Source organism: Mustela putorius, unplaced genomic scaffold (genome assembly GCF_011764305.1).
Source record: "Mustela putorius furo isolate JIRA1106 unplaced genomic scaffold, ASM1176430v1.1 tig00000275_pilon_pilon_pilon, whole genome shotgun sequence".
Lineage (NCBI taxonomy): Eukaryota > Metazoa > Chordata > Mammalia > Carnivora > Mustelidae > Mustela > Mustela putorius.
Genome location: NW_025421341.1, coordinates 23,428,369 through 23,445,590, shown reverse-complemented (window position 1 = coordinate 23,445,590; position 17,222 = coordinate 23,428,369). Strand labels below are relative to the sequence as shown.

Sequence of the window (17,222 nt, the reverse complement as noted above, 5' to 3'; positions counted from 1 at the left end):
CCCACCCTCTCCTACTCCCTGGCCCCCCACCTCCTTCCCCAAACTACCCACTCACCCTGCAGGCTCCGGAGCTCATTGCCTCGCAGTATCAGGGTCCCCAGGGCAGCACTCGAGGGTCCCATTCTTGGCACCAAATGCAGGTGGTTATAGGAGATGTCCAGGTGGTAGAGCTCAGACAAGTCCTGAGAGGGGGTGGTGACAAAGATTTTCTCCTTGACCAGACTCGAGCCAGGCTTCTCTGAGCCTTCTTTTCAAGTAGGCCTTTTCAACTTTGGCCCCAAAAGACTATATATTCTCTGCACAAATGAGTTCATCCCATCCTCCAGCCCCCCAAAGTCAACAGAGTCAAACAAATCCTAGAACAGTTCCTAATAGCTCAGGATCATATCCTTGGGAGGACAACTCCAGCCCCTTACCTTCCCCCCTAGAATAACCCAGGCTGTCAGGAGAATTCAGTTTGTTGCAGCCAACTGCTGAAGACAGAGCCCCTGTCTCCCAGCCTCTGTGGGAAGGTAGGAGGCTAACTCTGGAAAGCGCCAGTTAGCAAACCCAGACGGATTTCATATGGACCAACACCCCCTTCCTGCTTTTTGTAAATTTCCACTTCCTTGACTCCAGAGAAAACAGAATAGTTCCGTGAAGGAGAGAACCTGCTTAAGCCCCTGCCTTCTCACGCCCACTCCCTCACTCTGCCTTTAAAACATCCAGCAATCTCTGCACAAATCGAATCTGAGATTCATTCATCCTAAAGTTTGTTACAAATTAAAATGTTTTTACTACTGATTACATACCCTGATGCCTTATTACTACTGCACTAGCGTGTGACTAAAATCTGTTTTCACCACAGTAACTGTGAGACCTAAGAGCGAGACCTGGGAGAAGGTTCCTCACCATCATCCCCAAGCTACCTTTCCTGAGCTAGATGCCAGGCTAAGTAACATGACACAATCTCCATGACCGCTCTAATACTATAAGAGCAGGTACTCCTAGCTAGGAGCCCTGCTTGACAAGTTAAGAGGGCCCCAGTTTAGTTTGCCCCAAATCACACAAGGATTAGGAGTTGAGATTTGAATGCTGGCTTCTCTTGTGCTCCCGCCTGAGTCCCCAAGGAGTATGGCTTCCAGGATGTAGCCCCACCTGGGAGAGGGTGAGGGAGGGGAGTAAGGTGGGAGCAAAACCAGGTCCAGGAGAGATGTTCAGAGTGGAATGATCAGAGCCCCAGCGCCAGCCCCAAGCAGCCTACTCACACTCACCATCAGGAAGCCCTCGCAGTCCTGGACTTGATTGTGGCTCAGATTCAGGAAGCGCAGAGCTGACAAGAGACGCTAGGGTGGGTGGGGGGAGGGTGGACAGCAGACAATCGGATACCTCCAGGTAGCCAGCTGGCCCTCCCCGCTAAGGGCCTCCTCTGTCTTTCCCCAAACCCCCTTCCCTCTGAGGCACTCACCAGGGAGCTGTCTAAGGAAGTCAGTGCATTGTAGCTGAAGTTGGCAGACAGCAGAGCCAACCAGGGCAGGGCAGAGCACAGGTCACCACCGCAGGCGGAGAGGAGCTCCTGAGATAGGGTGCTCCATTACCTCCACTGTCCCCTCTTCCCCATTCCAAGCCATTGTCCCCCAGCCATTCATTCATTCTTTACATACTAAACTTGGCCTGCAGAGACAGACTGAAAGCAAACCCAGGGCCCTGCCCTCAGGAGTCTGCTGTGGGGAAAATGGAGATGGACACGAGAATACTGAATATAAGATTTAAGTGTGACCATAAACATACAGACAAGTACACAGCACTCCGGCAGCGCCACAGAGGGGGCAAGAACACTGTCCAAAGGGACATGGGAGGCGGGGAAGGCTGCAGAGGGAACGTTCCCTACAGAGGAACAGCAGAGTGTGGTCCTCTACGTCGTCCCTAAGAACGGGGATCTGGGCCCAGCCCTTTTCCTCCTTACCTCCAGGGCCTGGATGCTCCTGCTGCAAATCAGGGTCTCTAGCTGGGAGTAGACGCCACAGAGGCCACGGAGGCAATGAAGAGGAACACCTCGGAGCTGAGGGGGAGGGAGGGAGAGAGGAAAGAGAGAGGGAGACAGACAGAATTTCACAAAAGACAGAGGCTTCACCTCACTTCCTCCTTTTACGGGGAGGGAAAAGATGACAAAGCCAACCATGGTTGAAGGCAGTGTTAAATGAAAGAAAAGATGCTGTGCTACTGCAGAGCAGTGGACACACTCAGGCCTGGCCCACCCACCAAAGGGGGGCCCTTCTTCCCATTCCCCAAACGTTGTCTCAAACAGGGCTTTGCATGCCGGCGTCCCCCAATACTCCATACCTCCAGCTGCCGAAGGGACTTGAAGGGAAAAATCTTGATGGGCCCAGGGAGGGAAGAACCAGGGATGTGGACCAGCTAAAAGAAAAAAACCTCATGTCACCGAGGCCACACACCTCCTTTCCTTGGTCTCTCCACCCTCACACAGCCACACACAGCTCTCACACCTTCTTGATCTGGGCCCTGCAGACTTCTCGTGCCCCTGCCCCTCCCCACCCCCAGCTTTTGGGCTCTTCCCACACCCTACACTGTTCCCACTGCAGGACCTTAAGGGAAAGAGTTTTCTGCAGCACATCAAAGAGGAACTGAAGCTGGAGGATGACAGGGGAGTCGGCGGGGTGAGAGGGCAGAGCCACAAAGCCTGTCTGGCCAGGGCCCCATGGCCCCAGATGCAGCTCGAATACATGGTTCAGCTGTTGCAGGGTGGCGGTCAACAAGCTCAGGGTGGAACAGCCGGACAAGACCACGTCACCTGCAGGGAAAGGCGGAGACAATAAGGAGAACATGACAAAGGAGTCTTTTTTTTTTTTTTTAAGATTTTATTTATTTATTTGACAGACAGAGATCACAAGTAGGCAGAGAGACAGGAGGAAGCAGACTCCCCGCCGAGTAGAGAGCCCGATGTAAGGCTCGATCCCAGGACCCTGAGATCATGACCTAAGCCGAAGCAGAGGCTTTAACCCACTGAGCCACCCAGGCACCCCAACAAAGGAGTCTTTCCCTTTATTCTGAGACTCTGTGACCCTGGGATACACCCACTCCCAATCCATATTGTAGAGCTCCTACTGCTGGGGTCATTCTCTCTCCTCCTTGCTCAACAGTCTTCCACAGCTCACCTCCAGCTTCACAAAAATCCTAACTCTTCAGTCTGATGACAGGAGTTTGTGTTTGCTACAGCCAACCAACTTTTTCAAATTTTCTTTCACCATCTGCTCAAGAGAGTCTGGTCTATTCAAGGTGCTGGGAACAGTAGGCTGGGTTTACAGATTCCTCATTTTCTGACACATTCCCTTCCACTCTGCCCAGTTGAGACCTTCCTCCTCTAGAAAGGCTTCTCAGTGCGTGACACAGCTGCCTTTTTATACTATAATCACTCACTTTACATAAAAGCTGGTTGGGCATTTCACTTTTTTTTTTTTTTAAGTAAATTCTGCACCCAACGTGGGACTCGAGCCCACAACCCCAAGATCAAGACTTGCGTGTTTCACCGCTGAACCAGCCAAGTGTCCCACGTGTTTCATCTTTACTTCTCTGATTGCAAAAGTAATATGCACACTTACAGAAATTTTCTAACCATCCCAAAATGCATGTCATAGAGAAAAGAACCACTCGTTATAGCACTGAAGCATTATTCACCATCCTCATGTTAAAACTGCTCTCTCTAATAAGACTGTCATCTTTGAGGACATCTTTTGATCACCTTGGTACCAATCACTGCACCTAAGAAGTATAGCTATGAGGTAGGCATGGAGAAATATTTTTTTAACTTTTTTTTTTTTTTAAAAACAAGGATAGAGTCAAAACATGTTACAAAAATATTACAGAGAGGTACCCTACATTCTCCACCCAGTTTCCCCCAATGTTTACATTTTATGTAAACATTTTATGTAAACATGACACAATATCAAAGTCAGGAAACTGAAACAGTCTGTACCTATAGTTCTCTGCTACTTGTCTGGCATTGGCGTGGATTCCTGTAACCAACATCACAATCAAGATACAAAACTATGCCAGCACCATTAAAATCTCTTGCTACCTCTTATAGTCTCACACACACACACACACACACACACACCATCATCCCTAACCCTGGAACACCAGATCAGATTTGTGCTGAATGAACTGATAAATCCTGCAACCTCACATGAAAGATGTTCAGATACTAGACACTAAGGCTAGACGCAGACAGGGTTCAAAGACTCTTCTCACCCTCAAAGAGCCTCCTAGTATAGAAGGGATAAAACATGTACACAGTTAATAAAACAAGTCAGAGGGTAAAACCGCTCTAAAGAGAGATTTCACAGGCACCACCAATGCAAGTACAGGCAGCGGGCAAGTGGCTAACATTAATCAGGTGGTATGTGGCAGACAACTTTTTAACCTCATTTAAACTTCACCGGAATCTCCTAAAGAGAGGCACTACTGACCACCCCTTAAAGAGATGGAAACTGGGGCTTGGAGAAGAACACTAATTGAGCTGATATAAATGGCAGTAAGTTGTTACTTCTGTCTGATCTCAAATCAAGGCTTGCTTTACCACAACGAATGTCAACCACACATTGAACAACCAGTGTGGCTCCATCGTGCCCAGGAACTGAAAGAAGAAACTGTAGTAACAACAGCTACCAGTTTTCAGCCCTTACATAGTATGCAAACATTGTCCCAAGCCCTTCACGCGGGTTAAGATTAACCCCCCACAACAACCGTTTGAGTTAAGTACAATCTTTATGCCATGTTCCTGCTGTGGAAAACTGAAGCTCAGAAAACTTAAACAACTTTGCCGCGTTTGAAAGAGTTGGGATTCCAAGCCAAGTGCATCTGACTCCAAATCTCGTGCTTTTAACTCTACTAAGGGTTTTGCCACTAGAGCAATGATTATGCCAGTCCCAGGTCTCCAGAGATTTACAGCCAAGTAAAGATCACTTTCCTCTTAGAGCATCAGAGAACGCGTTGAGGAAGTGGTACTGGAGTTGGGTCTCGAAGGATGGCTAAGGTCTGAAATGTCAAAAACAAAGGACCCTGTAAGCAAGGGCACCAAAGAATAAACTTCAGAGGAGTAAAAAAAAAATAAAATAAATTTTTAAAAAAATTGACGCCAAAACCCTCCTAGCTTAAACAGCTGTAACTCTATGACTTCTAAGGCGAGAGTGTCTCTGGAAGGCAGGATGCATCCCCACCTTGCCGCAGCCCCAGATCAACCGTGTACCCACTCACCGGAATCACGCAGCAGCCCCGCGAGCCTCCACACTAGGGAGTCCCGCTGGGCGGTCGTCATGGCCACGGGACGCTGGGGGCGGAGCCTGGGAAAAGAGGAAGCGGAAGAGCCTCAAGTGGGTGGTGGTACCAAAATCCCAGGACGTCCGCGCAAACCGAGGACTCGCGGGGAGAAAAAAGTAAGAAACAGGGCGAGGAAGAGCGTCCTCCCAGGTACCCTTTCGAGAAGCGTAAGGTCTGGCCACCCACACTGACCTTCTGCGTGCTCCTCCCACCAGCTCTGCAGTCCGGCATCTATCAATAATGACCAGGAAGTCCCGCCCCGGAAGGAAGTCTGGTAGGCGGGACAACCGGAAAGCACACCGGAGCTGCCGGAAGCCACGGTCTCAGTCGTGCTTACGTGTCCGACAGAGGCGGGGACAGATTGGTGCGAACGGGGCGGTCCCTCGGCGGTCGGGCCCGCTGGGGCCGGGACTCCAGCCCGCCGTCCCTGTCCCCACCACTCCCGCCGCATTTGTGGGCCTCGCTCAGCGTGGGTCTGCTGCTCGGCTCTCCAGAGCCCCTCGAGGCCTGGGAGGAAAACCTGACTTCTTGTTTGCAGACTGGGCGTGGAAGCACAGTTTGGGGAAATGGGGGGAATGTGAGGAGAAGGAGAACGCGTTCGCCATGTGAAGTTTTTTGGTGTCTGCTGGAAGAGCTGGGGCTTGCCAAGATACACCTCTGGAGTTACCCGGACACTATTACCTAATGTCCCTCCAAATCTTTGTCCTTCGCTAGTGTCAGACTCCCACTGTGATGGGTAATGTGTCACGTGTGTCCAGGCCTTTGCTTTTTGTGTTTCCTTCCATAACCCCTGAATCTAAGAATTGTTATGCCGGTTTGAAAATGAGAAAGCGGTTTCACAGAGGCTAGGTTACCTGCGAAGGTCGTTCAATTAGTAACCAGTTTAGTCAAGACTGCCAGTTTCCTGGCTCCAAGTTCCCATTGTACCTTTCACCTGGCTCCCAGTCAAAAAACGGATGTCAACTACGGAACTAAATTAGGGAAAGAAAAAGGTAGTTTCTCCTTCCCAGCAGGCTTGGTGGTAGCGCTTTCCCAACCCAGTCCCTGTCCCAAGGATCAACCCCCCGCCCGCATCCTGCCTGCTGCCCTCTGTCCAGGTTCTCCCTCCCACTCCTGCAGTGAAATAAAGCCCTCTACCAGGCAAAAAAAAAAAAAAAAAAAAAAAAAAAGGTCTTGTAGCAGAATTTGATTTTCAAGGAAAGTTTTCATTTTTGTTTTTTAATAAGTGCCTTTTCTACAGAGAGAAATCAAAATGAATCATATGCCAGTTTAGAGTGGCAATATAGTTATCTTTATCTCAAATTACAAAATTGGAAGGATCTTATTTTCTACAGCCAAAATATTTGAAATGGCAATTTATGTCCCTAAACCACACAGTTCAGTGTTTATGAGATACTACGCGATCTGAGCCAAAAGGAAGCGGAAGCACATGGTGATCAGCAAAGCAGTACGGGCTCAATATATTTTTGTTGAATTATTAATCCCAGAGCAGTGATGATTGTCAGTCCCTGCTTATCAGTCACCTGGAACTAGGAAGGGAGGGTTCTCCCACACCATTTCTGCCAACTCTAACCCTCTTAGGCGAGAAGAGACAATTTGTTTTCAAATTCCTGACGTTACAGAGCTTTGAAATCCGTGTCAGGAGTCGATCCAGCCGCAGATGCTGAGAAATGCTCCATTCACATGGATAGACCCTGTAGCCAGATTTGCTCTATATCACCTTGCTTACCAGAAATATGGAGCGGGACAAAGAGAGCAGCAAAGAAAGCTATAAACTACAGAGGGAGAAGAAAACATCTACTGAAAAGCAACACAGAGAAACTAAGCAGTTCTTGTTTCCAGGCCCCTTCCTGAGGCCCACTCCCCCTTCTGCCCTCAGGCTGCAGAGGCAGCCTTGGCCAGCTTCCAAAGAATTCCCAGCCCCCCCTTTTTTTGCCTTAGAGAATATCTCTGTAAATTGCTACCATAGGAACCTTGACTAAGACAAAACCTTGTTTAAAAGAATTAACATCTGAAATGGAAAAACAAAATACAACAAAAAAAATCCCATTGGCTGAAAGAAAAAAAAAAGTATATACCTGGAACATTTTGAGAAATATATGAAGAAAACCAGAGAACTTTAAAGACATTAACAATGACCTAAATAAATGAAAAGTCAACATGTTCCTGATGAGAAGATTTGATATTCTAATGATGTCAATTTAATGCAATTTCCATCAAAATCCCGTTGTGGAGATTTTGGAACTTAACAAGTTGATTCTGAAATTCCTCTGGAAGACTCACATGAGCACAGCCAAAACATTTTGAGGGTGGGGAGGGTATGTGCTTTGGTGAGTGCTGTGAAGTGTGTAAACCTGGTGATTCACAGACCTGTACCCCTGGGGATAAAAATATATGTTTATAAAAAATAAAAAATTTAAAAAAAAAACATTTTGAGGGTAAAAAAAGAGTAGGAGGCACTAATAGGGTCCTTGCCCTAGCAGTAGCAAAATGTCCTGTAAAGAAAGCAGCAGTAACCAGGGGAGCATGAAACTGACAAAGAGGTAGACAAAAATGGTTAGATCAGTAGAGCACAATACAGAAATAAGCATGACTATATGGATTTTTTTTTTTTGCAATACGCGATAAGTTGACTTTAATGATAAAAATAATGAGTTGTTCAGTCGTTTGAGGACAATGAGCTGTCCTCAAATCGGAAATGCTCAGCTGCACCTTCCAGGCAAACCACTAAAACCTCCCAAAGTTAATTGTGTGAGGAGAGCAGTGAATTGAAAGCAGCTGCCATTGGTAGCACCCATGACACCTTTAATTTCCCTGGGGTCGCCTCTACAAAATGCTTGTGATCAAAGGCGTTAAGGAAAGGCAAGCCCGTTACCAGCTTAGGCGGCAGGGGTGCAGCTCTGGAAGGGAGGAAAGAGTCCTCATACAAGGATAACAGAGTCAGAAGCGCCCAGGTGGCTCAGTGGGTTGAGTGTCTGACTCTTGATTTCACCTCAGGTTGTGATTTCGGGGTTGAGATCCAGCCCCTCCTTGGGCTCCGTGCTAGGCTTGGAGGGAGTCTGCTTGAAATTGCCTCTCTCCTTCTGCTCCCTGCTCCCCTACTGGTGCTCTTTCTCTCCTTCTCCCTTTCTGCTTCTCCCTCTCCCTCTGCTGCTGCTCCCCCTGCTTGTGCTCTCTTTCTCTCTGCCAAATAAATAAACAAAAAAATCTTCAAAAAAAGAGACAAAGTCATCCACCAAGAGAATACAGACCTCAGAGTCCTGTCCTGCTTGTTTCTGATGCCTTCAGAGCATGCAGACCCCTAGACCGTTGTCCACAGGGGAACAGAAATAACAGCTCATTGTTAGAATAGAAGCCATCATCTTAGATCTGGACCTCACTTCTGTAGTGCCCCAGCCTCCTGCAGCAGATCCAATGATGGAGACCTAAGGATTCCTCCAAAATGAAAAGTTCACACCTGAAATTGAGTTGTAGGGAGGGTGAAATTGGATGATCTACTTGTTTCATTAACTAGGTATCTTCATGGAGTGGGGGGGTGGGGGGACGGGGCAAGTGGAAAAGAATGAAGAGGTGTGAATATCACCTACAAAAATAGAGTTGTGTTAAGGAGTCTGCCCTTGAGCGGCATCTCTGTGCCTGGTACAGACGGCACCAGGACCCAGTGGTCAAAGGCAGCAATCTCACTATGTAAGTTTCCACACATTGATTCTCTTGGCTCTGCTACCAGACCTAACCGCAAAAGACTGCCCAGGAATTGGCCCGGTTACCAGAATCAAACATATGGAACAAATCAGCAGCATTACAGGAGGTCTGGCATGAGAACGCTGCGTTAGACCGTGACCAAGCGAGCCCATCAGAGCCTGGTTCCAGGAGAGACTGAACACAAGGCACACAAAGGGAAAGCCAGAAGGCAGAAGCCAAACTCAGCTCAGGATGAGAGAAGCCAGGGCCTGAGAATGGCTGCCTGAGAAGGCAGCAACAAAATAACAGTATCGCAGTGACCCAGCAACAGCTCAGAAAGCCCAGCCTAGGGAATTTTGCAGTTCTGCAGAAAATGAACTGAGGGAGTCCCTGAGCCGCATTGTAGTAAACCCAAGGTGGCCTGAAAGTGCCTTTAAGTCTTTTCATTGTCTCTCCTGGAAACTGCTGGGACCATATGAGAAGGTTTCAGAAGTGTTTCAAGGAAGATGGGAACCTTGTGGTTAAAGGAAGAGATGAACCAAAAGCTATGTCCCTCATTCAAGCCGCTTGGCAAAGTGCAGAAGCTGGCTGGGGGAAGAGAGGAAAGCAGGCAGGATCCCAGAGAGGAAGAAAACATTCGTTTCAGGCATAACTCCCCAGAAGCCCTGTGGGCAAAGTTGGGTACATATGTGACACGTGTCTTCCATCCCAATTCTTGCTGCACACAGGGCTGGAGAGGAGAGGGCCACGGTCCCCAGCAGGGGAGCCAGCTGCAAGTGCATTAGCCTAAGACCTGCAGCGGGGGACAAGGAAAACCAAGAAAAGTGAGATCAAAGGGCTTCGGGTATCCAGGACCTGGGGAAGGGGAAAGGCAGTGACTGCTTTGCAATCTCAGAGCCTGGGTGGAACGTCAAAGAGTGAGAGCAGCCTTTCCTTCCCTCATTCCTTCCACAAGTATTGGCAAAGCCCTGACTGTGTCCCAGATCCTGTGCTGGATTCCCAGTAAATAAAGGAGACAACAGTGTGGCTCTTGTTCTCCAGAAGCTGGCAGTGAGGTAGAGGGACAGACACCAACAATCACATTTCAACATTGTGTTCACTTCCTATTGTTGCTGTAACAAATTACACCCAACTTAGCTGCTTAAAACAGCCCACATTTGTTATCTTCCAGTTCTCAAGGTCAGCAGTCCAAAACGGATCTCACTGGGCTAAAATAAAGGTGTGGGCAGGGCTATGTTCATTTTTGGAGATTCTAGGCCAGAAATCTGTTTCTTATCTTTTCCAGCTTAAAGGGGCTGCCCACTTCCTTGGCCCCCTTCTATCCTCACCCCCAGCGGTGACCAGTTGGGTTTTTCATCACATCAATCCCTCTGACACTAATTCTTCTTCCTCCCTCTTCCACATTTAAAGACCCTTGTGATTACGTAGAGCCCACCCAGATAATCCAGGACAATCTCCATATTGTAAGGTCGAGCTGTTCGGCAACTGTAACCACATCTGGATTCTTAATTCTCCCTTGGTATCTAGCATAACATTTGCACAGCTTCCAGGGATGAGGACACTGACCTCCTGGAGGAAGGGACGAGGCCATTATTCTGCCCGCCATCAACATTGGTGTTATGGTGGAGAGAGGCCAGTGGGAGATGGTTCCAGTCCCAGATTACAGACGGAATACAAGCTGCAGCCTTTCCTTCCCATCCCAGCTGGTTAGAAGTGAAAACTTAAAAAAGATAGAAAAATAAGTAATACAGGGGCACCTGACTGGCTCAGTCAGTAGAGCATAGGACTCTTGATCTCAAGGTGGTAAATTCGAGCCCTACGTTGGGTGTGGAGATTACTTAAAAATAAAATCTTTTTAAAAAAAAGTAATATAAATTCATAATCACCCTGGACAACAAGGAGAGCCCTTGGTGGAGCCTGAACCCTGAGAATTCCGAGAGCTCGTTGGCAGGTGGGAACTGGTCAGAGAAGAAAACCACAACCCAAAATGTGCAGAGCTATAGATTGACCACCACAGGAGTTCAAAACAGCACCGAAATCAATCCAGGCTCAAAGAGGGTGGAACCTGGGGGCTTTGGGGTTCAGAAGTCACCGACAAGGCACTAATGACTCAGGATGTCACGACAGGCACCATCAAGCATGTTAACCACGCCACACACTCCTCCTTCTAGTCTCCTGGGGCTGAGAAACTCCAGCAAGATTACCTGCCTCCGGGTGAGAGCAGTGGTTAGGAGATCATTAGGTGAAAGGAAGGACAGCAGTGGTCCTGATGGCTGATGACACCGAAGAGGAAAGGGAAGCACCGTTTGCAGAAGACGAGCAGCCCAAATACCCGCCAGCCATCGTGATATGCCCCCGCCCCCCCCCCGCCAGCTATTGACAACATAGCACCATCACACCAAGACTGGTCGCATCCCCCTTTTGTTAAGGAGCATAGACATGGAGAGCACAAACGGTCTCACGGGAAATCTCAGATAAAAGCTGAGCTTCTAAGGAGCAATTACCAAACACAAGAAGAAAATCAACATCTTGAAAGAGCTATCAAATCCAGCGTTGAGAAGAACTTTTGCCCAGTGAAATAGCTCATAGAGCAAGAACAAGTCTTCAGAATAATTATAACATTCTTGGAGGCAAAGGATAACACATGCATTTAAAAAAAAAAAAAAACTGAAAAACTGAACATGCCTACAAAACAATAAAAACCCCTCAATAGAACACCCCAAATGGACACTGTTTTTATATCACACAGTACAAGGCAAAATGCGAACATGATTATTCATGTACTCATTTCGTATTCAAAATATGAAAAATTGAGCGTGATTATGAAACAAAAACCCTCCAACGGAACAACCAAAATGAGCAATATGTTTTTGTATCACACAGCACAGGACAAAATATAAACATAATTGTTCATTATATATTTCGTGTTGAAAATAGGAAAACGTGAGCATGATTATGAGACAACAAAAACCCCTCAACAGAGCAACCAAAATGGGCAAGATGTTTTTGTACCACACAGTACAAGACAAAATAAGGAAAATATTTATTGAAAGGAAAATCTAAGATATATGGAGGACCAATTTAAAACTTGCAATATCAGCTAATAAGAGTTCTGAAGTAGGGGCACCTGGGTGGTTCAGTGGCTTAAGCCTCTGCCTTAAGGCTCAGGTCATGATCTCAGGGTCCTGGGATTGAGCCCCGTATCAGGCTCTCTGCTCAGCAGGGAGCCTGCTTCCCCCTCTCTCTCTCCCCCTGCCTCTCTGCCTACTTGTGATCTCTCTCTGTCAAATAAATAAACAAAATCTTAAAAAGAAAAAAGGGGCTCTGAAGTAGATGGGTGGCTGGGTGGCTTAATTGGTTAAATGTCTGCCTTCAGCTCAGGTCATGATCCTAGGGTCCTGGGATCTAGCCCCATGTTGCGAGCCCCATGTTGGCCTCCATGCTCAGTGGGGACTCTGCTTCTCCCTCTCCCTCTGCTCCTTCCCCTCGCTCTCTCTTCCTCTCAAATACATAAATAAAATCTTTTTTTTTAAGAGCTCTGAAGTAGAAAATACAATATAAGAGGAAGTTTTTATTTTTTTTATTTAATTTTTTAAAATCAATTAACTCAACTATAGTGTAGTATTAGTTTCAGACGTAGAGTTCAGTGATTCATCAGTTTTATATAACACCCGGTACTCATTACATCCCATGGTCTCCTTAATGCCCATCACCCAATTACCCCAATCCCTCCCCTCCCCTCCTCTCCATCAACCCTCAGTTTGTTTCCCTTGCTTTTTTTTTTCCCCTAGATTTTATTTATTTGTTTGACAGAGAGAGTGCGCAAGAAGGGGGAGTGGCAGGCAGAGGGAGAGGGAGAAGCAAACTCCAGCTCAGCAGAGTCCAAGTTGGGGCGCATTCCAGGACCCTGGGATCACAAACTGAGCTGAAGGCAGATGCTTCAATGACTGTGCCACCTGGGAGCCCCTCTCAGTTTGTTTCCTATACTTCAGAGTCTCTTACTATTTCTTTCCCCCTCTGATGTCTTCTTGTTTTATTTTTCCCTCCCTTCCCTTATGATCCTCTATTTCTTAAATTCCACAGATGAGTGAAATAATATAATTGTCTTTCTCTAACTGACTTACTTTGCTTAGCACAGACCCTCTAGTTCCACCCACGTCATTGCAAATGGCAAGATTTCATTTTTGATGGCTGAGTAGTATTCCATTGTATATACACACCACATCTTCTTTATCCATTCATCTGTTGATGGACATCTGGGCTCTTTCCACAGTTTGGCTATTGTGGACATTGATGCTATAAACATTGGGGTGCAGGTGCCCCTTCAGATCACTACATTTGTATCTTTGGGGTAAATACCCAGTAGTGCAATTGTTGGGTCGTAGGGTAGCTCTGTTTCCAACTTTTTGGGGAACCTCCATACTGTTTTCCAGAGTAGCTGCACCAACTTGCATTCCTATCAACAACGTAAGAGGATTCCCCTTTCTTCATATCCTCTCCAACATTTGTTGTTTCCTGACTTCTTAATTTTAGCTATTCTGACGTGTGAGGTGGTATCTCAGGGGGTTTTGATTTGTACTTCCCTGATGCCAAGTGACATTGAGTGTTTTTTCATGCATCTATTGACCATTTGTACATCTTCTTTGGAGAAATGTCTTCTGCCCATTTCTTTATTGGATTATTTGTTCTTTGGGTGTTGAGTTTAACAAATTCTTTACAGATTTTTGGATACTAGCCATTTATCTGATAAGACATTTGCAAATATTTTCTCCCATTCTGTTGGTTGCCTTTTGGTTTTGTCGACTGTTTCCTTTGTTGTGCAAAGCTTTTTATCCTGATGAAGTCCTAATAGTTCATTTTTGCCTTCATGTCCCTTGCCTTTGGAGACATGTCTAACAAGAAGTTGCAGCAGCCAAGATCACAGAGGTTGCTGCCTATGCTCTCCTCTAGGATTTTGATGGATTCCTGTCTCACATTTAGGTCTTTCATCCATTTTAAGTCTATTTTTGTGTGTGGTGTAAGAAAATGGTCCAGTTTCATTCTTCTGCATGTGGCGGTCCAGTCATCTCAACACCGTTTGTTGAAGAGACTGTTTTTTTCCCATTGGATATTCTTTCCTGCTTTGTCAAAGATAAGTTGACCATAGAGTTGAGGATTCATTTCTGGCTTCTCTGTTCTGTTACACTGATCTATGTGTCTGTTTTTGTGCCAGTACCATACTGTCTTGATGATCACAGCTTTGTAAATAGAGCTTGAAGTCCAGAACTGTGATGCCACCAGCTTTGGATTTCTATTTCAACCTTCTTTTACCTATTTGGGGTCTTTATGGTTCCATACAAGTTTTAGGATTATTTGTTCCAACTCTGTGAAAATGTCGATGGTATGTTGCTAGGGATTGTATTGAATGTGTAGATTGCTCTGGGCAGCATAGACATTTTAAAAATATTTGTTCTTCCAATCCAGGAGCATGGAATGTTTTTCCATTTCTTTGTGTCTTCTTCAATTTCTTTCATTAGTGTTCTGTAGTTTTCAGAGTACAGATCCTTTACATGTTTGGTTAGGTTTATTCCCAGGTATCTTACAGTTTTGGGTGAAATAGGATTGGTTCCTTAATTGCTCTTTTTTCTGTCTCATTGTTAGTGTACAGAATGCAACTGATTCTATATCCTGCCATTTTTCTGAATTCCTATGAGTTCTAGTAATGCTGGGGTGGAGTCTCTTGGTTTTTCCACATAAGGTATCATGTCATCTTCAAAGAGTGAGAGTTCAACTTTTTCTTTGCTGATTTGGATGCCTTTTATTTCTTTTCATTGTCTGATTTCTGATGCTAGGACTTCTAATACTATGTTGAACAGCAGTGGTGATAGTGGACATCCCTGTCCTGTTCCTGAACTTAGGGGAGAAGCTCTCAGTTTTTCCCCATTGAGAATGATACTTGCTGTGGGTTTTTTGTGTATGGCTTTTATGATATTGAGGTATATTCCCTCTATCTCTACACTGTGGAGAGTTGTAATCAAGAAAGGATGCTGTACTATGTCAACTGCTTTTTCTGCTTCTATTGAGAAGATCATACAGTTCTTGTCCATTCTTTATTAATATAGTGCATCACATTGATTGAGTTGTAGATGTCGAACCACTCTTGCAGCCCAGGAATAAATCCCACCTGGTCGTGGTGAATAATCTTCTTAAAGTACTGTGGATCCTACTGGCTAGCATCTTGATGAGAATTTTTGCATCTGTGTTCATCAGGGATATGGATCTGTAATTGTGAGAGGAAGTTTCACTCAAATAAATAAAAGAGGGAAATGTGCCAGGAAGAAAAAACCATGAACCCTTCAAATGCCAATCAGGATCTTTTTATAAAAGCAACATGCAGATCTATTGTGACAGTGGTAGATGCCAGGAATGAAGGAAACCCTGGCAATTTCCAGTGGGTGTGGGGGGGAGATGAACTACAAAGTTATGACCATTGTGTTGACAGGAAGTCTCTCACTGAAAAGCAGAGGCAAGAAAAAAAAAGGGAGAGAATTTTTAAAGTTCAGAGGAAAAATCTCTCTCTCTCTCTTTTTTTAATGAAAAGTGGCCTTTATTTTTTATTTTTTAACATATTTTTAAAGAGGCTCTATGCCCAATCTGGGGCTCGAACTCACAACCCCAAGATCAAGAGTTGCATGCTCTAACAACTGAACTCACCAGATGCCCCAAGAGGAAAAATCTCTTTGAATCTAGAATTACGTACACAGCCCAAACATGATTCAAGCATGAAAATAGAAAGACTTGGGGCGCCTGGGTGGCTCAGTGGGTTAAAGCCTCTGCCTTCAGCCCAGGTCATGATCCCAGGGTCCTGGGATCGAGCCCCACATCGAGCCTGCTTCCTCTTCTCTCTCTCTCTGCCTGCCTCTCTGCCTACTTGTGATCTCTGTCTGTCAAATAAATAAATAAAATCTTTAAAAAAAAAAAAAAGAAAGAAAGAAAGAAAGAAAAGAAAAAGACTTTTTCAGTTGGGAGTGGACTCCGGAAGTTTAACATTTAGAGACTTACTGTGAAGTAAATATAAAGGAGGGTAGATCAGCACTAAGAGAAAAATGAATCTGAGAGGAAGAAGTGAGGAAGCAAACAGCAATGGTAAGCAAAGATTTTAGTAAATTCATTCAAACTAAAAAGTAGGAAAAAATAGGCATGCAGACCCACACAGGAGGGAGGGAGTTAAAAAAAGAAAGAAACGATAAGATTGGAGGAATTGGCTAGAGAGGGCTGGAGGGTAAGAGAGGAAGTCTACAGGGCCAAGCCCCCCCACCACAACACACAAGATTTGCAGAATTTTTTTTTTCTTAAGTAGGCTTCACACCCAAAGTGGAGCTTGAAAGCAAGACCCTGAAGTCAAGAGTCACATGTTCTACTGAGTAAGCCAGCCAGGGCCCCCAGAATTTATAGAATGTAATAAGAGGGTAAAGACCTGGAGGACCCGGGTGGCTTAGTTGGTCAAGCATCAGACTCTTGATCTCAGCTCAAGTCTTGATCTCAGTGTTGTGAGTTTGAGGCCCATACTGGGCTCCACACTGGGCATGGAGTCTACTTAAAAAAACAACAAAAAAGTGAAGACTAAAAATAAGAAACCTGAAAACAACCAAAGTGATGATGTATCAAGAAATAAATTGGCCTGGGCAGAATTAGTTAAAAATGAAATGAAAGGCAAATCTTCCAAATGCGACAGGCCTACAGTTACAGTCTTTAAAAGCTCATGCACACCACCGCGAAGGTTTCCTGCTCTTAGAGATATATTCCCTTGGCTGAGGTGCTCACCACCACATCACTGACTGTAAGGGTCTACGAAAGTGAACACAAGTGCAGAGGATAACATGTAATTCAAACTTCAACTGGAAAAATTGGGAGTGACCTTTTCAAAGAGACAAGGGAACATGGGACTGTCCCTCTAAATGAAGCTACAAGAACTTTGAGTGATGACAAATTAAAGTCATTTGCATGTAGAGGGGACAGAGTGGGGCATTCCTTTCGTAGGCAGTCTCAGTACATCTATGGAGAAAATCAGCCACAAGATGTTCAGATTTTGCTTACAACAGTTTCAGCAACAGCTTGTGTTTAGATGATGAGGAGTCAAAACCATACAATGACCCAACAAATGCTGAATTTCTGGAATCTGTTAAGAGAAGGGTGACTCTGCATGTATGCCTGAAATCCAGCAACTTATATTAGAAATCCTTTAA

General features: G+C 45.6%; 1 protein-coding gene and 1 pseudogene across 4 annotated transcripts in view; one reads left to right on the top strand and one right to left on the bottom strand.

Moving 5' to 3' along the window:
* LOC101689338 (serine/threonine kinase 11 interacting protein) overlaps nt 1-5,608 on the bottom strand; it is a 20,439-nt gene extending 14,831 nt beyond the window's left edge. For 2 of the 4 annotated variants that reach the window (XR_001181184.2, XR_006606368.1), the window contains exons 1-8: nt 5,509-5,585; nt 5,254-5,339; nt 2,586-2,791; nt 2,323-2,397; nt 1,946-2,041; nt 1,448-1,555; nt 1,254-1,325; nt 56-182 (exon numbers count right to left, since the gene is read on the bottom strand). Coding sequence is in view for 2 of the 4 variants with exons in the window: in XM_004762884.3 (XP_004762941.2) it covers nt 56-182; nt 1,254-1,325; nt 1,448-1,555; nt 1,946-2,041; nt 2,323-2,397; nt 2,586-2,791; nt 5,254-5,314 (745 nt within the window). In the remaining 2 variants the exon portion in view is untranslated. Of the gene's footprint in view, nt 1-55; nt 183-1,253; nt 1,326-1,447; nt 1,556-1,945; nt 2,042-2,322; nt 2,398-2,566; nt 2,792-5,253; nt 5,340-5,508 lie in introns of those variants that run through there. The other 2 variants (XM_004762884.3, XM_045078779.1) reach the window with 2 other exon arrangements.
* On the top strand, nt 5,313-17,222 carry LOC101679907 (annotated as a pseudogene).